The sequence below is a fragment of the Lissotriton vulgaris genome, chromosome 1_1 (assembly GCF_964263255.1).
Source record: "Lissotriton vulgaris chromosome 1_1, aLisVul1.2, whole genome shotgun sequence".
NCBI lineage: Eukaryota > Metazoa > Chordata > Amphibia > Caudata > Salamandridae > Lissotriton > Lissotriton vulgaris.
Genome location: NC_141685.1, coordinates 920,682,828 through 920,709,187, shown reverse-complemented (window position 1 = coordinate 920,709,187; position 26,360 = coordinate 920,682,828). Strand labels below are relative to the sequence as shown.

The following is a 26,360-nucleotide window of genomic DNA, read 5'->3' as shown; positions in this document are numbered from 1 at the left end:
AGACTTAAAGGATGCGTATTTACACTTCCTAATGAACAGAAAACACAAACGTTTCTTAAGATTTGTCATAAACGAACAGCACTACCAGTTCAAGGTACTGGCTTTTGGTCTGAAATCAGCACCAGTAGTGCTCACAAAGTGCCTGGAGCTGAAGCAGCACATCTCAGATGGCAAGGAGATGTTTATCCAGTATTAGGGGTGTCTTTCATAGATTCACATGCCTGAATCATTCCCCGTCGTCGAGACGGGAGCCTCCGGTAAATAAAAAAGTAATGTCCATAGACATACATAGAGAGAAAAGGGTCCAAGGGTCTCCCCTTAGTAGCCTTTCCTTGTCCTTATGTAAAAAGGACCAAACTGACATAGTCAGCCAATCAGCTCCGACCTCCCTCTAGAACCTTCCTGGGAGGAGCCTCAGTCCCTCAGATTTTCTACCGCACGTTGTGCTAGGGAGTCTCCAGCCTGAGCTCTCTTCAGGATTATTACTAAAAATCATCAAACTCTCTTGGAAGTTTCTCTGAAACAAAAAATCTCTTCAAGGACTTCCTCAACACACTACCCCTGAAGTAAGTGTGTGTTTATACTGCCTTTGTCATGTCTGACTTGGGGAAGAAAGCCCTGTTCAGGGCCTGCTCTTCCTGCAGTAAGAAAAGGATTCATGTGGATGACAAACACGACCTGTGCCTGTATTGCCTTTACCCGGATCACAATTCGGAAAAATGCGCAATCTGTCGGTCTTTTCCCAAAAAGACCGTGAGAGACAGAGAAGGTCGCCTTCTGATCTGGCTGGACAGGCTTAAGAACAGGGACAATCCAGAGTCCTCTGTGAGCAGCGTTTCCAGAACTTCTGCTAGCTCGAGCAAGAGGCCAAGGGACGCTTCCCTGGGCCACTCAGGCACTCCTCCTGCGAAGACTCACAAAAAGTCTTCTGAGGCGAGATCGGCGTCACCCTCAGTGTCTGCGAAGGAAGATAAAACCTTCAAAATGCCTGCTCCGTCCTCCAGACAAAGCCAGAGGACTACCTCAGTAAAAACCACGGTGTCTACCACATCGGCATCGTCGCCCTCAGCTTCAACGACGATGACTACTTCCTCTTCATCTACAGGTAGGCCCGTTTCTTCAATTATTCCCCTGACAATGTCGACGAAGACTACACCGTCGACGACGCCATCAACAGCGACGAGCACATCGTCGTCCAAACCGTCGTTGACGAGAGTGTCGACGAGAGACTCGTCGACGAGACAATCGTCTACGAAGGCACCGTCGATGACGACGACGGCTGCGCAGTCGTCGACGACCAAGATACCTTCGTCAACCCCTCCGTCGACGAAGACCTCGTCGACGACGAGCCCGTCGACGAAGACACCGTCGACGAAGGCACCGTCGACGAAGGCACCGTCGACGAAGGCACCGTCGACGAAGGCACCGTCGACGAAGACACCGTCGACGAAGACACCGTCGACGAAGACACCGTCGACGACGGGCTCGACGACGACGGACTCGACGACGACACCGTCGACGAGCGATTCGACGACGAACGAAACATGGAAGAAATCAAAGCTGGTGGAGACGCCGTACATGATGCTACCACCGTCGACGGACCCCTCGACGACTACGAGCTCTACCATTCAGTATACTAAACAGGAAAAGTCAATAATTACCCCGGAAACGACGTCTCCTAGCAAGGTGGAAAAACAACTACCTCAGGAAATTTTCCAAAGCGAGGAATCCGAGGAGGATGACCATCTGAATCCCGCTACTTCTCTCACAGACCTCCACATAAAATGCCAAAGCACGGATGAAGAACAGGACGAATTCACGTATCAGGAGCACTCGGTCCAAGCCACTGTCCACACCGAAGTCACCCCCATGATATGCCTGCCGGCGACACTGGTGGATGACTTGAAACTTCTTGTGCAAGACTACAAGCGGCGCTTTCCGGAACCTAGCAAAGGTGGTCAAGCACCTAAAAGTCCCGCACCAGAGGACAAGGAAGATCAGACACCTCCAGTGCATGTTCAGGTGTCCGCACCGGAACGCCCTCATCCTCGCCATCAACCCCACCAGGAAGTTCATCCTCAAGTGGTGGTCTCTTCGGACGAAGAAGATGAAGAGGAAGAACTGGAGGAAGGAGAGGTCCAGGAGGTTCACTCAGACCACTCGGACCAGGCTGATGAGGACGAATATATTACATCATCCCCAGCTTCACCACAACCACGCCAAGCGGACTCCCCACCTGTGGACATTGCGGGTTTCCACAAGCTGGTGGAGAGAGCGGCGAAGAGATTCCACATGGTGGTGGAATCCACGGAAACGGACTGTTTCCTCCATGACTTCAAGGAACAGCCTCAAAAATCTGCAAAAGCTGTTCCAATCATAGACTTTTTGTGGGAACAGGGAAAGAAGCTAATGCTCACTCCTGCGTCTGTGCCTGCGGTGGTCCCACGCCTTGATAAAAAATACAGGGCACCACTCACTGCAGCGGCTTGCCTAAATGGTCACCCCAAACCGGACTCGGTAGTGACGCAGGCGGCCCAGAAAAACTCCCGCAACCCTTCATCACCACTGTCAGCTCCCCCGGATAAAGAGGGCAGGAAACTGGACACAATAGGCAAGCGCTTCACCTCCACATCGGCCATGTCCATCAAGGTGGCCAACTCCATTGCCTTGCTAGGACGCTACAATCGACAACTATGGGAGGACATTGCCCCGTACCTAAAGGAACTACCTGATGACGTCCAGGGTGAGGTGAAAGCGCTCCTCGTGGAGGGTCAATCTTCTGCAGCGGAGCTCATAGACTGTGCTATCGACGCAGCCATGACAGGCTTCCGTCAACTTGCGGGAGCGGCTGTGCTGAGACGACAGGGATGGCTCAAAGCCACTTCATTCCGCCAGGAAGTTCAGGCAAAGGTTCTAGACATGCCCTTCGACGGCCAGCACCTGTTTGGAGTACAGGTCGACGAGGCCCTACAGGCCATTAAAAAGGACACAGACACAGCAAGAGCCCTGGGATCTCTACAGTTCAGAAACCAGTCCTTTCGTGGCAATAAGCCCAGGGGTCAATCCTCCTATAGAGGCTCATATCAAAACAGGTCCTCGTCCTCATTCTCGTACAATCAAAAAGGACAGTACCAACACAAGCAACAACAGGGCAGACAGTCTTCATTCGGAAGGTCGTCCTACAGAGGTAAAAACACCAAGAGGGGCGCTGGCGGCCGCCAGTGACCACCTCCTCCAGCCAGTCCGAACACCATCTCCGTCCTTTCAGATTGGAGGAAAGCTGACCCATTTCCTTCACAATTGGCAGAACATCACCACGGACCGGTGGGTTCTTCAAATTATTCGATTTGGCCACTCTCTCGAGTTCACCTCCATCCCTCCCAATACCCCTCCACGCAGACGGACACACAAACATCCACGCCTGCTTCTAAAGGAACTTTCGGCAATGCTACAAAAAGGAGCAATCGAAAGGGTTCCGGCATCCTCGAAGGGGAAAGGATTTTACTCCCACTTCTTTCTTGTTCAACAAAAAGAAAACAAGTGGAGACCCATCCTGGATCTCCGCGGGCTCAACACCTTCCTACGAAGCCAATCATTCAGGATGGTGACAATTCAGGAAATCCTGGGCATTCTAGAGAAAGGAGATTTTATGGTGTCACTGGATCTCCAGGATGCATACTACCACATCCCTATCCTCAAAACTCACCGAAAGTTCCTAAGATTCGAGGTGGCGGGCCGTCACTATCAGTTCAAAGTACTGCCGTTCGGCCTCAAGTCCGCGCCGCGCATATTCACGAAATGCCTTGCGCCTGTGGCGGCATTCCTGCGCCAACTGGGCCACCAGGTCTTCCCCTACCTAGACGACTGGCTGGTGAAAGCACCCTCACCTGGGGACGCGGTCACGTCCTCCAACGCCTGCACCAATCTCTTTCAAAATCTGGGATTGACGCTCAACATCAAGAAATCATGCATGGTGCCCGCAACAAAAATTACCTTCCTAGGGGCAATGTTAGACACAGGCTGCACGAAGGCCTTCCCCTCAAAAGAAAGAGCAGACAGGATCTTATCTCTGGCCAAGGCTGTGGCAAAGAGAAACCACCTGAAAGTTCGGACTTACTCCTCCCTCCTCGGCATGATGTCTTCCTGCATACTCCTCATACCACACTGCAGGCTCAGAATGCGGCCCTTACAGGAGGCACTCGCGAGCCAATGGACACAGAGCACTGGCTCATTCGAAGACATCCTTCGGATCACACCGAAGATTTCAAAAGCTCTACAATGGTGGACAAGTCGCCACAACCTGATGGTGGGCTTGCCGTTTCTCCTCCCAGCATCACCGCTGGTGATAACAACAGACGCCTCCCTAGAGGGTTGGGGCGCGGTGCTCCAGGACCTACAGATCAGCGGCAAATGGGACTCTCAAGAGCAATTGCTCCATATCAACCTCTTGGAGCTGAGAGCAGTGTTTCTGGCTCTACAAGCCTTCCTACCCCGCATCCAGAAATCCCCAGTGCTCGTCAGGACGGACAACACCACGACGATGCACTATTTGAACAAACAAGGGGGAACGCGTTCACTCTCGCTCTCACGCGAATCGCAGACGATCTGGAACTGGCTGGTACTACACGACATCCAACTCAAAGCGGAATACGTGCCGGGAAGGGACAATACCATCGCGGACGCCCTGAGCAGGCAAAAATCCCTCTCCCACGAGTGGGAACTATCGGACAGCGCCCTCACTCACATCTTCTCTCTTTGGGGAGTCCCAAACATCGACCTCTTTGCCACCAGGAGGAACGCAAAATGCCCGTGCTACGCAAGTTGGCATCCCCAACCAGGATCACTAGGAAATGCGTTCTCCATCGGATGGTACAGCGTCTTTGCATACGCCTTTCCTCCATTCCCGATGATTCCACGGCTCCTGAGGAAAATGAAAGCGGAACCATGCACCCTGATCTTGATCGCCCCGTCCTGGCCGAGGCAACACTGGTTCTCGGATCTGCTTCGACTATCCATCAAGTCACCGATCCGACTGCAACAACACCCAACCCTACTGACGATGTCCAACGGACAAGTGCAACACCCGAACCTCCATTCGCTCAAATTATCAGCCTGGCTCCTGAGCACAGAGAATTTGGGGGCCTGAATATACCACAAGACTGCAGGGATGTGCTAGCCAAAGCAAGAGCGGACAGTACGAACAAGACCTACTGTCTCAAATGGAAGAGGTTCTGCATATGGTGCTCGGACCAGGGCTTACAGCCACTCACCATCACACCAGAACAAATACTACCATACCTCCTGCACTTGGCCCAGTCGGGACTGGCGCATGCGTCCATCAAAGTCCACCTGGCAGCAATCTCGAGGTTCACCAGAACGATCACAGGACCATCCCTGTGGTCTAGTCGGCTAGTTAAACAATTCCTCAAAGGACTGTACAGATCCTTCCCGAGGCCTCGGAAGGTACCCCCCACCTGGCAGCTTAACCTGGTACTCAACCAGCTCATGCGACACCCGTTTGAACCCATTCACAGGGCATCGCTTCAACACCTCTCATGGAAAACTGCACTCTTGCTCGCTCTAACTTCGGCCAGAAGGGTCAGCGAGCTGCAGGCTTTGTCCATTCAAGAACCTTATCTACAATTCAGACATGATAGGGTGATACTGCGACCAAACCCTAAGTTCATTCCAAAGGTACCGTCGGACTTCCATCTCAACGAACCTTTGGTCCTTAGGTCTTTCTTCGCCAACCCTTCCACAGCAGCGGAAAGGTCACTGCATTCTTTGGACCTTATGAGGTGCCTGAAGTTCTACCTAGAGAAGACTAAGGATCTAAGGAAATCCTCACAGCTGTTCGTGGCATACAGCAGGCCAAGAATGGGCCTACCACTCACAAAACAAAGCATATCCAGATGGATCTCCTCGGCGATTTCCTTCTGCCACGAACAGGCCGGCCGGCCTCTGAATGATCATGTTACCGCTCATTCCACCAGGGCGATGTCCACGTCAGCGGCGCTGTTTGCAGGAGTGCCAATCCTGGACATCTGCAGGGCGGCGACCTGGAAGTCACCGCATACTTTCTCCAGACACTACTGCCTGGATATCGAACTCCAGAAGGATGCGGCAGTGGGCCAGGCGGTGCTTCGCCATCTCTTTCAGTAAGGTGAGCCTTCCTACATCCCGCCTTCCAGGTATGCACATTATTGCTCTGATGATATTATATCTAAGCTGTCTCTTTGTTGTATGATATTATATGCATTATCTACTATGACGGCAGAGCAAATCTGTTTTACAAATGTGCTACTGTGATTGCTAGCTACTCTGATTCAGGCATGTGAATCTATGAAAGACACCCCTAATACTGGATAAGAAATGCGTTACTTACCTGTAACAGCAGTTATCCAGTATTGGTGTCTTTCATAGATTCACATGCAACCCTCCCGCCTCCCCTGGAAGGACTCACTTCCCTCTCGGAACTATACTACGCCAAACCTAGCTGGGTGCGTACGAAAATCTGAGGGACTGAGGCTCCTCCCAGGAAGGTTCTAGAGGGAGGTCGGAGCTGATTGGCTGACTATGTCAGTTTGGTCCTTTTTACATAAGGACAAGGAAAGGCTACTAAGGGGAGACCCTTGGACCCTTTTCTCTCTATGTATGTCTATGGACATTACTTTTTTATTTACCGGAGGCTCCCGTCTCGACGACGGGGAATGATTCAGGCATGTGAATCTATGAAAGACACCAATACTGGATAACTGCTGTTACAGGTAAGTAACGCATTTCTTACCCCTACTTAGACTACTGGTTAGTAAGAGAAAACTCATACAGCCTATGCAAACAACATATACAAGTGATGGAGACACTAGTTCAGCTGGGATTCTCCAAACACGAGCAGAAGTCATCAATATAATCGGAATGCAAGAAGGTGTTATTGGGCGCAGAAATAAACACGTGTTAAGGAAAGCATTCCCAAACGAGAAAGGGATAACAGCTCTGCTAAACGACTCACCTATACCAGAAGGGGCATCATCTGACAGTGAGGACAGTCGGGAAATTACTAGCAATGATGGCATCATGCATTCACCTAGTTCCCAATATCAGTCTACACATGAGACCGTTCCAAGAATGGCTCCGGACACTATGGTCACAAGCGACAGGGAGTTGGGAGGTACTAGTGGTTGTCACAAAACTGGTTCATCAGGAGATGGCATAGTGGAACAGAGCAAATATAGCACAGGGGAGACCTTCACACTGATGGGGCGCACATATGGACAATCTCAAAATAAGGGGTTTGTGGTAGCCACAAGATGTGGTGAAACACATCAATATCTTGACTGTGTTTTTAGCCTTAAAAGCCTTTCAGAAATGGCTGTATGGGATAAAGGTGTTGATACAAATGGATAACACTAAAACTATGTTTTACATAAACAAGGAGGGACTCACTCTGTAGCACTATCCAATCTAGCGCAGCAGATGTGGAGATGGGCAATCCCAAAAGGAATAGATATGTTAGCGAAACACCTAGCAGGGAAGGACAATCTAGAAGCAAACAGTAGCATCCCACCAGTGGGAACAGAGCCAAACATAAATATAAAGAATATTCCATAAATGGGGAACTCAGAAGATAGACCTATTTGCAACATCCCAGAATGCAAAATGCCAAACTTAGCACCCAGGCGACCCTGCAACCAGTCCCTGGGGAGTGCGCTATGGATAGACTGGCCAGGGATATTTGCATACGCTTTTCCCCAATACCATTATTGAACAAAGTAGTCAGCAAATGCAGAATCAGCAGGATGACAATGATTCTCATAGCAACACAATGGGCCAGACCGACATGGTTCTCGTAACGAATGGAAATCTCACAGGGATTAATGCACAAAATTCCAACAAGAAAAGATTTCCTAACAATGCAAAATGGGAAAGTACTTGAGCCAGAGAGCCTAGGACTAGCAGCATGGCTCATGAAGACTTAGAATTTGCACATCTTAAACTACCCAAGAGCACAATGGCTGTTCTAAGAGAGTCTAGAAAACCAACAACAAGCAAATGTTCCACAGCAAAATGGAAAAGATACACACAATGGTGTCTTAAAAAACGTCTGTCAACAAAAATCACAAGAGAAAGAACAGTGCCAAGATACCTCACACATTTACTACAAAGTAAATTATGCTTTACATCACTAAAAGTACCCTTGACAGCAATTGTAGCGTACACAAGAGGGGAAACAGGGAAGAGTTTCTTCACCTCACAGGTGGTCCAACGGTTCCTAGAGGGAGCAAAAGAATTGCAGCACCAAAAATGGTGCCAGCAACAACATGGAATCTAAACCTCGTTCTAGCACAATTAATGAAGGCACCTTTCGAACCACTGCACAAAGCAACACTGCAAATGCTTACAATGAAAACAGCATTTTTAGTGGCAATAACATCACTACGTAGAGTTAGAAAACTACAGGTACTAACACTACAGGAACCCTATTCTCAAATACATACTAACAGTTGTCATGAGTACAGATCCACAATTCATGCCAAAGGTCGTATCAAAATTCCACATAAATCAAAGTATACAGATACCAAGTTTGCCCCAGTATTGGAACTTTCATAGATTCCCATGCTTTGTATCATTCCCCGTCGTCGGAATGGGAGCCTCGGTAAATGAAAAAATACCATAGTAGTAAGCACAAAGTGAAAAAATAGGCCTAGGCCTCATCTCATTTTGTAGCTTATCCACCTTTTTGTAAAAGAGACCAAATTCTTGCAGTAGCCAATCAGAGCAGCCTCACCCCATAGAACCTTCCTGAGAGAGCCTCAGAGCCTCAGATTTTCTACCGCACGTTGTGCAAGGGAGTCTCCATTGAGCTTTGCTCAATTTTCTTCACTTCTAAGTATTTTTCTACAACTTTTTGCCTGTTTTTCGTCATGTCGGACAAAGAAGAAAGCACTTTTTAGAGCCTGTGCTACTTGCTCCAAAAAGAGGTTGTTTGTTGAAGACAAACACGAAGACTGCATATACTGCTTATATCCGGATCATAAGGCCACTGACTGCAAGATTTGCAGAACCTTCTCCACCAAGACCTTGAGGGACAGAGAAGGACGCCTGCTGACTTGGCTACAAAAAATGAAGGACCGCAAAAAAGTTCTGTCTTCAGACAGTGAGGGCTCCTCTTCTATGGTGTCATCAAGAAAATCGAAGAAGAGGGGTGATGAGCCCCATGTCAAGGCCTTGCCCGGGACCTCTGATAGGCCTGCTTCCCTAAAATCTCCTCACCGCGGTGAAAAGGAGAGGCAGGGACAGCCTGAGGAGTCGCAACCTTCAAAAAAGGCTAAAAAGATTGTCCCTGTGACTTCACCATCCTTTGAAAAGGATAGAGGGGTGAAAAAGCCTTCCACTGCGCCTCAGGAGATTGTTTCTGTCAAGAAACAGCGTTCGTCGACGGCGAAAACCACAGGTACGTCGACGGCGAAAACCACAGGTACGTCGACGATTCCTGTCAAGAAAGACTTGTCTCTAAAATTGGCCTCGGGGTCGTCGACTATGGCTTCGACGGCATCTACGCCGTCGACTATGTTTAAGACGCCTGATGCCTGTTCGTCGACGAAAATGACTTTTTCCACGACGACGATGACGACGAGAGTCGCGGCGGTGACGAGGACAATGTCGCCGATGACGCCGCTGACCATGATGCTGACTACGAGTTTGTCGACGGTTCCGTCGACGATCCAACCATCGTTGACTGACCATCTCCCCGTCGACTATTCAGCCTTCGAGCACAGTTTCTTCGTAAGTGCTTCCGTCGACGAAACAGTCTTTGAAGATTCAACGTTGACTAGGATTCTGTCGACGTCGTCGACGACTGGGAAACTTGCAATTTCTCACAGAAAAAGACAGATAACACCGGAAATTACATCTCCACGGCGAGTTACGCAGTTGCCTCCTACCGTATTGCTTGATGAAGACTCTGAAGAGGAGACTGATAGCAATTATGGGCCGGCTTATAGTCCATCTGACTTACAAGTCAAATTACAGGAGGTCAGTTCTGAAGAAGGTGAAACTGAGCAACAACACTATGCTCCACAAGACTATTATGACCAGCAGGAGAGGCATCGCATGCAGGTTCATTCGCAAAAATCTCCACGTCAGCCCCAGCAGGATATGGTAGCGATGCCATCCCCTCTCATCTCTGATCTACAATTAATGTTGCAGGACTATCGTAGGCGGTTTCCTGCTCCACAGGAGGTTCAACAAGTACGTCCTCCCTCACCTCCGCCTCAGTTATCTCAACAAATGGCAGACAACTCTTTACCTTGCAGAGGGCATGGCCCAGAGCCCGTAGAACATCCACAAGAGGTGTTTGCCATTCTGGATGATACGGATGATAATGCCTCATCAGATGTAGATCAGCAAGTGGACCCTGACCAAGATCAGAATATGGACTGGAATCCGGATGGCCTTCGAGATCCAGACGTCACAGGGCCTGATACCGCAATCTCTCCTCCAGCAGATATTGGAGGTTTTCACAACTTAATGGAACGAGCATCCAAGAGATTTGGTCTTCCAGTTACCACAGTTCAATCTGAATGTTTTTTGTATGACTTCAAAGAACCATTCCGGAAGTCAGTTCGTTCAATCCCCATCATTGAACATGTTTTGTCAGAAGGCTTAAAAGCTATGCAAAATCCAGCCACGGTCCTCCCAGTACTCCCCAGACTGGAGAAAAAATATAAGGCGCCGGAGGGCAGCCCGGCATGTCTTCTAGGTCAACCAAACCCGGATTCGGTTATCTCCCAGGCCACACAGAGTAAATCTAAGAACCCATCCATGCCGCCAACGACGCCACCGGATAAAGAGGGGAGGCTTCTGGACAATTTTGGAAAAAGATTCTCTACAATGGCCAGCCTCCTCGTTAGGGCGGCTAATGCTTTGGCGATTCTGGGGAGATATGATCGCCAGATGTGGTGTGACCTCTCCCCGTTTGTTGAACTTCAGGATGGGTCTAAGGACGAGGTCAGAAAGATCTTGATGGAAGGGGAGCGTGTCTCTTCTGAGGTAATCGACTGCTCTATGGATATAGCAATTACGGCCTTCCGAGCTCTAGCCGGCTCGGCAGTTTTAAGACGCCAGGGTTGGTTGAGAGCCACGTGGTTTCGACAGGAAGTACAAAACAAAATTCTGGATCTGCCTTATGATGGAGAGATGTTATTTGGCAAACACGTGGATGACGCCCTACAAGGCATAAAGAAAGATACGGATACGGCCAAGTCCTTGGGAACTTTACAATACCGCAAGGTGCCCTTTAGGGGGGCAAGAGGAAGAGGTTTCTCATCCTACAGAGGCGGCAATCAGCACCGCTACTCTTCCAACTCCCAACCTGGCCAGTCATACAAACCCCAGTATTCACAGAGGGGGTCTTTCTCTCGCCAGCCACCGAAAGGACGACCTGGGCAGCAAAGGAGTGATAATACCAAGAGACAATAGCGGCCAGGTGGCTCTTTCTACTGTTCCTGTACCCTCGTTAACACCAGTTGGGGGCAGGATTGCCCATTGCCTCAACAACTGGATGGTCATAACCGACCAGTGGGTCCTGAACATCATCAAGGAAGGACACACGTTGGAGTTCCAAGATCTTCCTCCAACGAGAGCTCCAGACGCCATTACACCCAAACATCTAAGACTTCTTCGTCTCGAGGCCCACCAACTCTTCACCAAGGGGGCGATAGAGCCTGTACCTCTCTCCCAAAAGGGGAAAGGGTTCTATTCCAGGTTCTTCCTGGTTCGGAAGACGAAGGACAAGTGGCGTCCGATCTTAGATCTACGGCAGCTCAACACTTATCTCATCAAGTTGTCCTTCAGGATGGTCACTCTTCAGGACATCCTCCGCCTTCTCAATCCAGGGGACTACATGGCAACCCTAGATTTGGAGGATGCTTACTTCCATGTGCCCATTCATCCAGCTCACAGACAACATCTTCGATTTACAGTAGGCAAGAGCCATTTTCAATTCAGAGTACTGCCTTTTGGTCTCCGGTCCGCTCCGCGGATCTTTACAAAGGTACTGGCTTCTGTGGCAGCTTTTCTCTGGAGGCAGTCTTTCGAAGTCTTCCCATATCTGGACGATTGGCTGGTAAAGGCTCCTTCGTTCCAAGAGGTGTCCAGGGCAGTCACGAGCTGCAGTCAACTGTTCGAGCAGCTGGGCCTTCGGCTCAACAAGGAAAAATCGATTTTGCACCCCTCCAAGACAGCAAAGTTTTTGGGTGCGATCCTAGACACGCAGTGCTGCCTGGCTTTTCCTTCGGAAGAGCGCCAGACCAAACTGATTCTCTCAGCTCGCCTCCTACAGACATGGAAGTTTCTGTCAGTTCACAAATACAAATCGCTTCTCGGATCAATCTCATCCTGCATACCATTGATACCACACTGCAGGAACAGTTGGACAAACAATGTCGTCAGGTGACCGGCTCCTTCGACGACAAGATAGTAATCACTCTGGGAATGCGAAAGCCAGGCAGCTGGTGGTTGCTAAAAGACAATCTTTCAGTAGGTTTGCCATTCCAACTTCCACCATCTCCCATGGTATTGACAACAGATGCTTCCATGGAGGGGTGGGGAGCGGTCCTCCAAGAACTGAAACTCAGTGGTCATTGGAGCTCAGTCCAAGGCAAGTTCCACATCAATCTGCTGGAACTTATGGCCATTCGTCTAGACTTGCAGGCTTTCCTTCCAAGGATCCGCAACCGTTCAGTGCTGGTTCGTACAGTCAACACCACGGCCATGCACTACATAAACAAGCAGGGCGGGACGAGATCTTGCACCCTTTCGAAGGAAGCACAGAGGCTTTGGAATTGGGTGATCGAACACAATATCACTCTTTCAGCGGAACATCTGGCGGGCACACAATGCCACAGCGGACGCTTTGAGTCGCCAAAAGACTATCAGCCACGAATGGGAACTGGATCAGACCATTCTGAACGAACTGTTTTCATGTTGGGGGACCCCACCAATCGATCTGTTTGCGAGTCCTCCGAACGCCAAATGCCAGTCCTACGCAAGCAGGGTTCACCATCAGGGATACTTGGGGAATGCGCTTTTGATTGCCTGGTATGGCGCATTTGTTTACGCTGATCCCGAGACTGATCCGCAAGCTCAAGGCGGAACCGTGCAGAATGATTCTGATTGCACCAGCATGGCCCAGGCAGTTTTGGTACACAGAGCTTCTTCTCTCCCAAGATCAACCGATTCTCCTGCGTCCTGTTCCATCACTGTTAACAATGGCTCATGGGCAGGTTCTGCATCCAGACATGAAGTCACTACAATTGACAGCGTGGCTCCTGAGTTCAGAGAGTTCCAGGGTTTAAATCTTTCAGGAGAATGTAAAGACATTTTGGCCCAGGCCCGAGCGCCTAGTACGAATAAAACCTATCGGGCAAAGTGGAAGAGATTCTGCCTTTGGTGTCAGAGACAAGGTCTACATCCATTTACTTCTGCACCGCACCAACTTTTGCCTTACATCCTTTCTCTTGCGAAATCTGGATTGGCTCATTCTTCTATAAAGGTACATCTAGCGGCCATTTCTAGATTTAGACGATCATCATCAGGTCCTTCCCTTTGGTCTGCAAGGATCATTAAACAATTCCTGAAGGGTTTGTTCAGGGTTTTTCCATCAGTCCGGCCTCCACCCCCAGCTTGGCATCTTAATTTGGTACTTTCACGTCTAATGAAGGCCCCATTTGAGCCTATTCATAGAGCTGACATGAAGTTTGTCTCATGGAAACTGGCTCTTCTCTTGGCCCTGACATCGGCTAAAAGAGTTAGTGAGCTCCAGGCTTTCACAATTGAGGAACCTTTTCTACATATTAAAAATGATGTTCTCATCCTACGAACAAATCCTAAATTTATTCCTAAGGTACCCTCAGATTTTCATCTGAATGAGCCGGTGATCTTAAAGTCCTTCTTTCCGCAGCCCTCCATGCCAGCAGAGAGGGCATTGCATTCTTTGGACATTCACAGATGTCTCATGTTCTACTTGGAGCGCACAAGACTGTTCAGAAAATCTTCCCAGCTTTTTGTTTCATTCAGTGCTCCACGAAAGGGTTGTCCAATTTCTAAACCCTGCATTTCCCGCTGGATATCCAGTGCGATCCACTTTTGCCATCGAGAAGCGGGGAAACCACTTCAGCGAGCAGTTCGTGCTCATTCTACGAGATCAATGGCTTCATCGGTGGCTCTATTCTCAGGTGTCCCGATCAAGGACATATGTAGAGCGGCGACATGGAGCAGTGTCCACACCTTCACTCGCCACTACTGCTTGGATTCTTCTGTGAAAGAGGATGCGGCAGTGGGCCAGGTGGTCTTGAGGAACCTTTTCCAATAAGTTGGTGAGCTTTCCTTTCTATCCCGCCTTCCTGTATTGCATATTTTGTGTTACTTGTTGTTCTGCTTTGTGATGCAAATGTGTATCTGTTTTCTTATCAGGATTACGTATGACATTTACAGGTACACATTACAATATATGCTTTTCTCTTTACTGCTAGCTATTCTGATACAAAGCATGGGAATCTATGAAAATTCCAATACTGGGGCAAGAAAACAAGTTACTTATCTGTAACTTTGGTTCCCCAGTATTGGTAACTTTCATAGATTCCCATGCGCCCACCCTCCTCCCCTGGGAAAGCTCAGCCTTATTATCCAATGATGTTGCTGTTCACAACGGCTATGAAAATCTGAGGCTCTCTCACGAAGGTTCTATGGGGTGAGGCTGCTCTGATTGGCTACTGCAAGAATTTGGTCTCTTTTACAAAAAGAGGTGGATAAGCTACAAAATGAGATGAGGCCTAGGCCTATTTTTTCACTTTGTGCTTACTACTATGGTATTTTTTATTTACCGAGGCTCCCATTCCGACGACGGGGAATGATACAAAGCATGGGAATCTATGAAAGTTACCAATACTGGGGAACCAAAGTTACAGGTAAGTAACTTGTTTTCTTCTTTCAAAATCCAAAGGACAAAGCGGAAAGAGCTTTAGACAGACTCTACACAAGAAAAGCAGTCATTTATTATGTGGAAAAAAACTAAAGAATACAGGAAAACAAAAGTTATTCGTATCCTTTGCAAAAAGTTTTCTGGGAAGACCAGTAACAAAAACACAATCTCAAGATGGATAGCACAAGCCCTACAACCGTGCCACAAGCAAGCAGGACAAACTTTACACTGGCGCATTCAACAAGGAAAAAAGCAGCAACAACTGTTTCTTGCTAATACTCCAATTCAAGAGATTTGCATGGTTGCAACACGGTCTTCGCTACATACATTCACTAAACATTACTATGTGGAAATTCAAATGTACAAGGAATCACAAGTAGGACAGAGGGTCTTACAGCATCTATTTACAAACCAAAGTTCCTCTTCCACCCAGCCACCACAAGACTAGCAGCAAACCGCTACAAAGTCTATGCACAGCATAGTGAATCCAGAAAAGACTTGCGTTGCAAAACGAATAGTTTTTACCTGTCAGTGTAGTTTTGCAGCTTGAAGAATTTTCTGGATTCACCAGTGGACCCACTTTCCTCCGCCTAGGAAGGTAACCCTAAGGAGGAAAAATACAAACAAAGGACAAAGAAAAATGAATCCGACGATGGCTAGCAAAGGGTGGGGCTTCCAGAGGAAGTTCGTCGAAGTCACAGAAGGGTACTACGTCGTCGACACCCACCAAATAAAAAAAGGGGGGGGGGGGAATGCTACAATTCTGGAACCAACCACTAAATTGCCTAATAAAGCACAGCATAGTGAATCCAGAAAATTCTTCAAGCTGCAAACTACACCAACAGGTTAGAAACTATTTGTTTCTGATGCAAAACCGCCTTCTTGTTTTCCTCCCACAGTTAAGCATTGCTGAACTGAAAATTGCACTGTGTCCACTTTTTAAAGTGAACAGTATTTCTGTAGTAGGGGATCTCTGTGTATAGTCATAATCTAGTGAATAGTCCCGCCCATGTGCGTGGACCCCGGCAATCATAAATAATCTCTTAAGTTGTCAAAAAATTGCAGAACTGCAAAGACACTTAAGAGAGAATTTTAAGACAAATAATGCAGCCTATATCCACAGGCTACACTGTCCAGTACTTCAACTAGAAATTCCACCAAAAACACCACACATACAACACAGAGAAACTTGCCTCTACCAGTAAAAGCCTCTGGAATGATAGAGAGGAAGGCATGGACAGACAAGCCCCATAGGCTGCCATTATGTGGCTTAAATAGGGTACTGTGCCTTTAAGAGAACTTTCCAGAACTTCTCCCAGAATGCACAGCAGGTCCCTTTTACTTTCAGTTCTTTTTTCCGGCTCCTGCGAACAGGACCCTGGTTCATTGAGCTCTCCCTTTTTCAAGGGTTTATTGGATTTTTGTGCGCTTTGTGATTTAAGTGTTTTCAGTTTGTGTCTTGGTATTTTCCCTTCACTCCTGTGTGTTTGTTCAGGCTTTTTAGGGCTCTAAAATGCCTGCTCTTTTCGACAAATGCCCAGCATGTGTGAGGAAGAAGGCCAAGACTGATCCACACGACGTCTGCATCATCTGCCTTCCTGAAGCCCATGTCCCTGAAGAGTGTGACATCTGCAATAACCTTTCAGCAAGGACCCTGAGGGAAAGGCTGAAGATTAGGCTTCAGGGCCTAGAGGACAGACGACTGCAGGCTGCAGGTGGGTCTGGGCAGACTGGGAAGGCTCCCCCTGCCTCTGCTGAGGCCTCTGGGTGGCTCCCCAGAGGCAGGAAGACCAGCAAACTGTCCCGGTCACCGTCGGCGTCAATTGCATCGACGACGACGTCGAGAGGGATGACGACGGTGTGTTCACCATCGCCCCGGGTCGAGACGATGTGAAAGATCGACGTCGAAGGGCCTGGGTAGGCCTCCGTTGAGATCTCAGTCGACGAAGGAGTGACAGGCGTCGGCGCTCGCCGTCGAGGCGACACCGCAGTTCGTCGTCTAAGACGATCGGCATCGAAGGGGATCCTCGACGACGAGGACCTCGAAAAAGCGGCCGGCGTCAAGGAAGAGCCAACGCTTGTCGTCGAGGACTGAACATTCGACATCGCGGAGGCGGCGGTCGACGCCGGAGTCGCGGAGGCGACAGACGCCGGAGACACGACGTTCGGCGTCGAGAAGGAAGAGATCGGCGTCTGGGAGTTGTTCCAACTCTCCTAAGCGGCGCAAAAGGAGTACTGGCGCCAGAAGTCACGCTGGTTCTGCTGGAGGGTGCCGGAGACGGCGATCACCTGCTGGAGGGGCTGGTTCGCAGTCCCCTCCCCCGAAAAAGTCACCGGGCTCGGTGTACTCAGTGGTTTATACACCACCTCGGCCGAAGGATCCTCCTCCCCCTGTACCTAAGGAGGATCCGCCCATCAACCCTCCACTTCCGCCACTTCCTCCATCAGGACAACCACCACCACTTCCGCCTCGTGGGCCCGTCCCTCGGTCGGAGACACCTCCCGTTCTTCCACCAAGATCGGTGTCACTGCCTCCCCTTCCGACACCTCCTAAGGGGACGCCAAAGCCGAAACCTCAGGATAAGCCACGGAGAACACCTCCACGGAAACCTGCGGAACGTCCACGGACTGGGAGTTCTCGTTCCAGGAGGAGGGAACGATCACGCAACAGGTCATCCACGAGATCGAGACGACGCCACAGGAGGCACAGGTCTCGTTCCCGTACGAGGTAATCAGGGACCAGGGACTACTCCCCGACTTTGTTGGAGTCACCGGAGACAAGAGTATCACCGGTGGACGATCTGGTGTCCTTTCACGGCGTCCTTGTAAGGGGTGCAGCAAGTTGGGCATCTCGTTGACGGTGCCCACTCCCAAGACGTCGGTAATCTTCGAGACGCTGCACCAAATACATCTGTCTCGACCATTACTGCCACTGGTACCGGGCCTGGAGGATCCGGCCATGGACCTTTTTCTCACCCCGGCGGTGACTAAGGCGCCCCCCTCGAGACTACAGAAAAAGTACCGGGCTCCCGATTCGGATCTGGCCTTTCTAAGGGTGGAACCCCCTCCAGACTCTGTGATAGTGGCGGCGGCTATTAAACAGCATGCCACCACTCCGTCATCCACGGTCCCACTGGATGGATTCTGGTGGGAGGAAGGTTTGTGGGACGTCTGCTACGTCCATGAAGGCGGCGAGAGCTACGGCCCTGTTGGGGCGCTACGACCGCGCACTCTGGGAATCCCTCCAGCAGTTTGTGGAACACCTGCCTCGCGACAAGAGAGAAGGTTTCCAGGAGGTGTTAAACGAGGGGATGTTGGTGGCGAATCAGGTCATCAGTGCTGCGGCCGATTCTTCCCTCCTGGCGGCGCATGGCTTCTGCCATGGGATTAACCAGAGACGACACGCTTGGCTCCGCCTCACGTCGCTAAAACCTGACGCCAAACAGAGGGTTGCCAATTTGCCATTCTCTTGCGAAACTCTGTTCGGGAAACATGCGGATGACGAAATGGCCCGCATGAAGGCTGAGACACTCACGGCTGTGGGTCTGGAGAAGCCCAAAGAGACAAAGAAGTCATACCGCCCGTTCCAGAGGCGGTTCGGCGGACAGGGCAGAGGGCGTGGCCAACCTTCGGGACAGCAGCAGCAACAGCAGCAGTTCCGAAGGCCGTTCCAGAAGCTCCAGAAAGGCAGAGGAGGCCAACAGTCGGCACCAGCGACCAAAGGCCCGGCCGGGTCTAGGCCCTGAGCGCTTACTTCCGCTGCATCCGTTACCCACTCCGGTGGGGGGAAGCGTTCAATTTTTTCTGGCAGAGTGGAGAAAAATTACTCCGGACAAGTGAGTGCTGAATATTGTTTGCAATGGATACAGTCTTCGGTTCACCAGCCTGCCTCCAGCCATTCCGCCGGTCAGCTCGCACTTTCAACTGTGCGAGCTTCAGGCAGAGGCAGATATCCTGTTAAGGAAAAGGGCGATAGAAGACGTTCCTCTGTCTCAGAGAGGAAGAGGTCTTTACTCCCGGTTCTTCCTCGTTCGCAGGAAGGACAAGAACGAGTTCAGGCCCATTCTAGACTTGCGGCAGGCATACAAGTGGATTCGCAGAGAAAAGTTTCGCATGCTGTCGTTGCATCAGATTGATCCTCAGTTGCAACAGGGAGACTGGCTATGTGCTATAGACCTACAGGATGCGTACTTCCATGTGCCCATTGCACACAAACACAGGAAGTTCCTGCGATTCCAAGTCGACGCCAATCATTATCAATACACAGTACTCCCATTCTGACTGAATTCTGCGCCGAGAACGTTCTCGAAGTGCCTGGCGGTGGTAGCAGCACACCTGAGGAAGAACAAGGTGTTAGTCTACCCGTACCTGGACGATTGGTTGATCAAGGCCTCCTCCTCGGAAGCTTGAGCACACTTCCAGAAGACGTGCGTTCTCTTGAACAAGCTGGGGTTGCACATCAACATGTCCAAGTCTGTCCCGACTCCGGTCCAATGCATACAGTACTTGGGAGCCTCCATCAATACACTGTCAGCAAGCGGGTCTCCTTTGGAGGAGCGACGCTTATCACTCCTTCGGAAGGCTCAGGCTCTTACGACCACTCCATCTACAACAGTGAGGACGGTGTCTTCTCTACTGAGATAGATGGCCTCTTGTATCTTCCTAACGCCACACGCACGACTGCACATGAGACCGTTGCAAGAGTGCTTGGAGGACCAGTGGGATCAGAGGAAAGGATCTTGGGACGACAAGATACAACTGTCTCTGCATGCTCTTCAGTCTCTGAAGTGGTGGTGTTCAGCGGAGAATCTCCTCAGAGGGGTTCCCTTCCACAAGGACATTCCCACCAGACCGTCGTGACGGATGCCTCCCTCCACGGCTGGGGGGCGCACTCCGGAGACTTACAGATTCAAGGAACGTGGTCCCCGATGGAGTCCACGTATCACATCAATTTCCTGGAACTCAGAGCTCTTCACTTGGCACTGAAGGCCTTTCATCTGTCCTTCCAGACCAACTCTCTGCTTGTACAGACGGACAATACGCCCACGATGTATTACCTCAACAAGCAGAGGGGTTCGAGATCACGCACTCTGTCGCAGGAGGCGCAGGCGATCTGGCACTGGCTTCTGGCCAGAGGACTGACTATAAGGGCTACCCATCTACCAGGTGTGCAGAATGTTCAGGCGGACGCACTGAGCAGACTGATTCAGGAAAACCACGAATGGGTCATAAACGACGAAGTACTAGGAGAAGTCTTCACAAGGTGGGGAACTCCAGACGTAGATCTGTTCGCCACCGCCGAAAACAGCAAATGCCGAGACTTCGCCTCCAGGTACTACCAGCAGGGGACGCTGGGGAATGCGATATGGATCGACTGGTCGAACAGCTTTCTGTACGCTTTTCCACCCATTCCCCTGATTCCGGCGGTACTCATCAAGTTGGCCCGGTCCAGTGCGCGGATGATACTCATTGCCCCGGAATGGCCCAGGCAGTGGTGGTTCACGGACTTGCTTCACCGGTCTCTCCTTCCTCACATACGGCTTCCGTGCAGGCCGGACCTGCTTCACCGGTCTCTCCTTCCTCACATACGGCTGCCGTGCAGGCCGGACCTTCTCACGAAGTTCGGGGGGGCAGATGTTGCACCCCAACCTCTCGTCTTGTTTGGCGGCATGGCTCCTGAGATAGTGCAATATGGCCATTTGAATCTACCTGAAGATTGCATGGACATACTGAAGGAGTCTAAGAGGCCTTCCACTCGGACTTCCTATGCTTACAAGTGGAAGAGGTTCTGTATCCGGTGCAAGTCCAAGAACTATGACCCGACGACGTGCAAAGATGTCATCCTTCCTTACCTTCTACATTTGGCGCAGTCTGGACTTAATGTTCACTCCATTAAGGTTCATCTCGCTGCATTGACTGCCTACAGGAAATGCCCTTCACAGACTTCCTTCTTCCAGATCCCTGTGATCAAAGATTTTCTGGAAGGCTCGAAGAAAGTATTCCCTCCTGTCAGGCTCCCTTCGCCTTCATGGGAATTAAATGTGTTGCTGTCCAGGTTGATGAAGGAGCCTTTTGAACCTATTCCTAAGGCTTCATTGCAGCACCTGTCCTGGAAGGCGGCGTTCCTCGTGGCCATTACGTCGGCCCGCAGGGTGAGTGAAATTCAGGCGTTGTGTTGCCAAGAACCTTATACTGTATTTCATGCTGCTAAGGTTGTTATGCGTACTCGCCCTAAATTTCTTCCCAAGGTTATTTCTGACTTTCATGTCAATCAGACCATAACTTTGCCTACGTTTTTTCAGAATCCTTCATCTCCAGCGGAAAGGTCTCTACATTCCCTGGATGTTAGGAGGGTGTTGAAATTTTATCTGGATAAAACCAAAGATATTCGTAGGTCAAACCAATTGTTTATCAATTATGGATCGGTCAGGACGGGTCTTGCTACCTCTAAGCAGTCCATTTCTAGGTGGATTGTGTCCTGCATACAGTTGTGTTACCAAAAAGCTAATAAGACCTTATGAGGTAAGCCTAAGGCTCATTCCACCAGGGGCAAAGCTGCCACAACAGCCTTGCTCCGTAACGTTCCGATTGCAGAAATCTGCAAGGCAGCCACTTGGAAGTCGGTTCATATCTTTGCTAAGCATTACTGTCTGGACACTGATGCCAGGACAGACGCTCAGGTTGAGCAGGCTTCGCTGCGAAATCTGTTCGCACAGTAGTGGTGTTAATTTTCTTCTCTCCACCGCCGCTTTGGGGTGGGGATGGGCTTGCCATTCTATTCACTAGATTATTACTATACACAGAGATCCCCCTACTACAGAAGGAGTAGTTTCTGTCCTGTAACTCCAGTTCTGTAGTAGGGGTATCTCTGATATAGTCATAAGCGCCCTCCCGCCTCCCCGGTGGAGAAAGTTATTCGTGTAAGGAATGCTACAGGTCTGGCGTGTTACGCCTTCAAAAAGAACTGAAAGTAAAAGGGACCTGCTGTGCATTCTGGGATACTGGGAGAAGTTCTGGAAAGTTCTCTTAAAGGCACAGTATCCTATTTAAGCCACATAATGGCAGCCTTTGGGGCTTGTCTGTCCATGCCTTCCTCTCTATCATTCCAGAGGCTTTTACTGGTAGAGGCAAGTTTCTCTGTGAAGAAACTGGGCAGGCTGTGTTGTATGTGTGGTGTTTTTGGTGGAATTTCTAGTTGAAGTACTGGGCAGTGTAGCCTGTGGATATAGGCTGCATTATTTGTCTTTAAATTCTCTCAAGTGTCTGCAGTTCTGCAATTTTTTGACAATTTAAGAGATTATTTTTGATTGCCGGGGTTCACGCACATGAGCGGGACTATTCACTAGATTATGACTATAACAGATACCCCTACTACAGAACTGGAGTTACAGGACAGAAACTACTCCTTCCTTTTGAAAAACATACTCCCCTTTTTACTTATTTCTTGGTCTTAAAATAGATCTTGAAAGAAGCTTATTTTTTTTTTTTTATTGGTGTCTCCTTTTTGAGTTGTATGTTTATTAATGGTTGTGTGCATAACAAATGTCTTGCACTCCTCTGTGTTGGGCCCAAGGCTACTTGCCCACACTACCCCAAATAGAGCACTTTGGGTTTACATTGAGCCTTCCCCACTTCTGAGGGAATCTCTGTGCATGATATAACCACTTTGTGATATACCATATACAGAGCCAGCTTCCTACGGGTAGGCTATTGTATATTGATAAACAAAGGAGGCATTATCTTGGGAGGACATGTAAGTGCTTAGGTAACCCCATCTCCGTGCCCCTTTTTGTGTAGATTAGACATGGACTTTGCGTTTAAGAGACTTTCATACCAACACACGTGTGTATAAGTTGCAATATGTTGCCTCATATAGTCTAGTAAAATGTTCCTGGGGAAGGCGAAGTCCAGAGTGTTCAGTTTATTTGTGCTTCTTCGGCCTTTATGAGCAACACAAATGCTGCTGTTCAATGTTAGGAGTTCATGGTGTATATGGTAAATGCTCCGCTTTGGAGAGTGTTTATTGCTATGAACACACAGTCTATTTGTACGCCCCACTCTTTCCTATTCACATCCATTGAAATATTGTGATGAGCCTTTATCTGCTTCACAACGCAGCAAATTGTGTGCTGTCCTCAAAGATGTGTAAGGTATATAGTTTGCTGGTCTTCGTGCAACTGCAGAATAAAAAGAGGTGTGGGTTTTATACGCAGAATAATTAACTTATTTATCTCGATCATGAAAGTTAATGCTATCGAATACATATTGAGGCACTGTGGTCCATCAACCAATTACATACACCTTCAATGCTTGCAAGATTCAGTAGCGTCTGTATGTTCTCTGCAATGCAAGTTCTCCCAAAAGGGGTTCTAATTTTTCTTTTTTCTTTTCTAGATCTCCAGCTAAAAGGAGGTAAACGAAAAAGAGGCCCTAGCTTACCACCGCATCCTGGTAAGAAGTTTAAGAAGAGCAAGAATTTGAGCGATGAAAGCAGCGTTAATCGTAAAGGTGGACCTCAACAGCAGGGCAGAGGCAAAACTGTCAGTCAACAGGCGAGATCACCTGGTGGGAAATTTAATGATAAGAAGGCATCATGGGGGAAGTTTAAAAAGCAGCAAAGAACTCCAGGAAAAAAAAATACTGAACAGAAAGACGCTGTGTTTCGTAAACCGCAGAGATCTCCCGGTGGGAAATTTGCTGAAAGGACAAGATCTCCGGGGGGAAAGTTTAATCAGCAGCAAAGATCTCCCAAAGGGAAATATGGGGACCAGCAAAGATCTCCGGGTGGGAAATTCCAAGGACAGCGGCAAGGTCCAGCCTGGAAAAAGCACATGTCTCCTGCATCCCCAAAGTTCAAAAACCAAGAGCTGCAAAGGTCGCCAGGTGGCAAATTTAAGGCACAGCAAAGACCACAGGGTGGTAAAAGAGATCCTAAGTTCAGCAAGCCCAGGATGGAGAGATCAAAGCTTATTGGACAAGGACAAAAAACAAAACCTTGGTTAGGGAGAAAGCAAGGACACCAGGGAGGCAGCAAACAGAAAAAAAACAAGACATTTTAAAGACTTGGTCTAGCTAATGAAAGTGTATTTTTTGGTGTTTTGAACGTTTCAAGACAACTGAGAATGAAAGAATAAGTATATCCTATGCACACGTGTCTTTGAATTTTATTTCTGACAAGATCACTCGGAATGCACAGAGCACAGAGCAAAGGTGCAGTTATGTGACCGTAGTCAAGAAATGGCATACAAAATAATGCATATCGACACCAAGTCTGCCCTGGTAGAACTATATTGGGTGGACAAATTAAGGCATACATTTGTCAAACTCTCAGATTATGCACCTTCTTACTTACCTCCTTTCCTTTCTGTCTAATTATTTTTTCTTTCTCCTTCATCCAAATATAGACCTCAGCCATGCTTCTAGGCTTGGGGGTTGTGTGCCTTTTTTGTCCAATTTATCCTTTACCCACAAAGAAGCAGGCAAGCAGTGAAGTAAGACATGGTCCCCTTAGATTCTTGGGTTGGCCTGTCCGCACTTACTTTTCAGAGGGTAATGCTGAAATCCTTACAGGCCTGTAGGTGTCTCACGATTTGCTCAGTATGTAGCATTTCAGAGTGGTTTGGGGATGCTGTGTAGAATAATTCATCAGTTGAGCATTTGCTTTTCTGAACTGAGGGAGTAGCTGTATGCTCCTTTATATTGCTGTATTTGTGTGGTTTATAAAAAGTATGGGTTGCCTTGTAGTTCACAAGTTATCCTGATCCAACTAATATGTATCCTACTCAAAACAGTGAGGTTCAGGAATTTCAGATGTTGAACAGGGCCTATCTTCATGCTTCAAGAGAAGATAGTGGGGAATGCCCTTCATTAAAAAAAAAAAATCCTTTCTACCCCGTAGTCGTGTATTCAAATCCTCTTTCATAGATTCATGGTATTGGTATTGTTTGCCTCTTGTTGCAGTTTTATTTATCAGCTGATGGCAACTGTATTCAGTTTTGTGGTGTTTAATTACACTTTGGTAACACTGTGCCTGCCAGCAGGCTATGCTTTGGAAGGAATGTACTACACCTGTTCACATTTGTACAATAAATATGCTGCATAATCCTAAAGACCGTAGGGTAGATTAGTTGCACATGGTACTTTGTGTGGTCATGTTTGTTAATCTGTAACAGATTGTGCCGGACTGTAATTGAACTAAGTTTAAAAATGTTGTATTCCTTGTTTTTCGTATCCCCTCTACCTCTTTCTACCAATTTACTTGTGGCCAGTCTATTAAAGATGTCCTGTAATTGAAGATTCAAGTCTGTCCTAGACCACTGACCTGTATTTTAATCATTACAAGCTTCTAGAACATACTGCATAGAGAAGCATGAAATGTGGAATCTATGATCTAATTCACTTTGGCCAGTGTAGCAAGGATTCATCTGTAAAAGTGAGGGAGCTGGATGTACAGTGCCCTGTAACTCAGTTGTGCCATACGTGTATTGTCCAAACAGTGTTTAATACCAGTTCTTTCATCCTCTCTATGTTTAGAGACCATTTTAGGATATAGAGGTTTGACATGAGAAGATGATCTCCATGTTTCCGAATGATCTATAGGCTCACTGGTTGTCCTAGTTTTTTTTTGGTTGGTTGCAGAGTGGTCCAGCAGGAGGATAGTCGAACCTTTTGCTGAAGTAGCTCACTTCAAACTCAGCCTTGATCAGTTCTGGCATAATTTGTCCTTGAACTGTTCAAATGTGTCCCAAATATTGCCATGAATGTTCAAAAAATGTATGCAATATTTATTGGTCACTCTACACAAAGCCAGTAATACAAAGGATGCCTAAATTAATGGTGTGTAATTGGCCACACAGTTTCTCAAATGATTGATTTATGCCTGAAAATAACTAAGGTAAATTTACACCTAAATTAAGACTGTTTATGTTCACATTCATGTTCGAACTGTCTGGAAAAGAAAGGTACATTTGTGACCAAATAAATGGCCAGTTTCTTTGCAGAAAGGCCTAACTGTTTCTACCAATGACATTGGTCTAAAATAAATGAACTTTTGAGTACACATGAATGGTCTTTTTGTTCCATGAAACATTCACATTTAATGCAGTAATTAATTTGGGACCAAAACAATGGTAGGACAGTGCCCAAAATAATGCTATCAAAATATAGGTCAGGCAGTTCATTAATAGATGTAAAAGATTAGCTATTTTGTGTCTTAAAACTATGATCTATTTTGTACCCAAATATTAGTTATACTATTGTCAAAAATGGATAATTTGGACCCACAGTATTGGTTAGCTAGAGCCTCAAGTAAACAAGGTTGATCTTGTGGACTTCCATCAAGGCGATGGTGATGTGGTCCTATTTTGTTAGGCCTTTAATG

General features: G+C 48.3%; 1 protein-coding gene across 1 annotated transcript in view; it reads left to right on the top strand.

Moving 5' to 3' along the window:
- The window catches only part of PPAN (peter pan homolog), a 109,764-nt gene extending 83,725 nt beyond the window's left edge, over nucleotides 1-26,039 (top strand). Inside the window, exon 12 of the mRNA XM_086959073.1 lies at nucleotides 23,375-26,039. Within this exon, the coding sequence (XP_086815199.1) occupies nucleotides 23,375-24,039 (665 nt within the window). The 3' untranslated portion in view covers nucleotides 24,040-26,039. The remainder of the gene's footprint in view (nucleotides 1-23,374) is intronic.
- The last annotated feature ends 321 nt before the right edge of the window (nucleotides 26,040-26,360 follow it).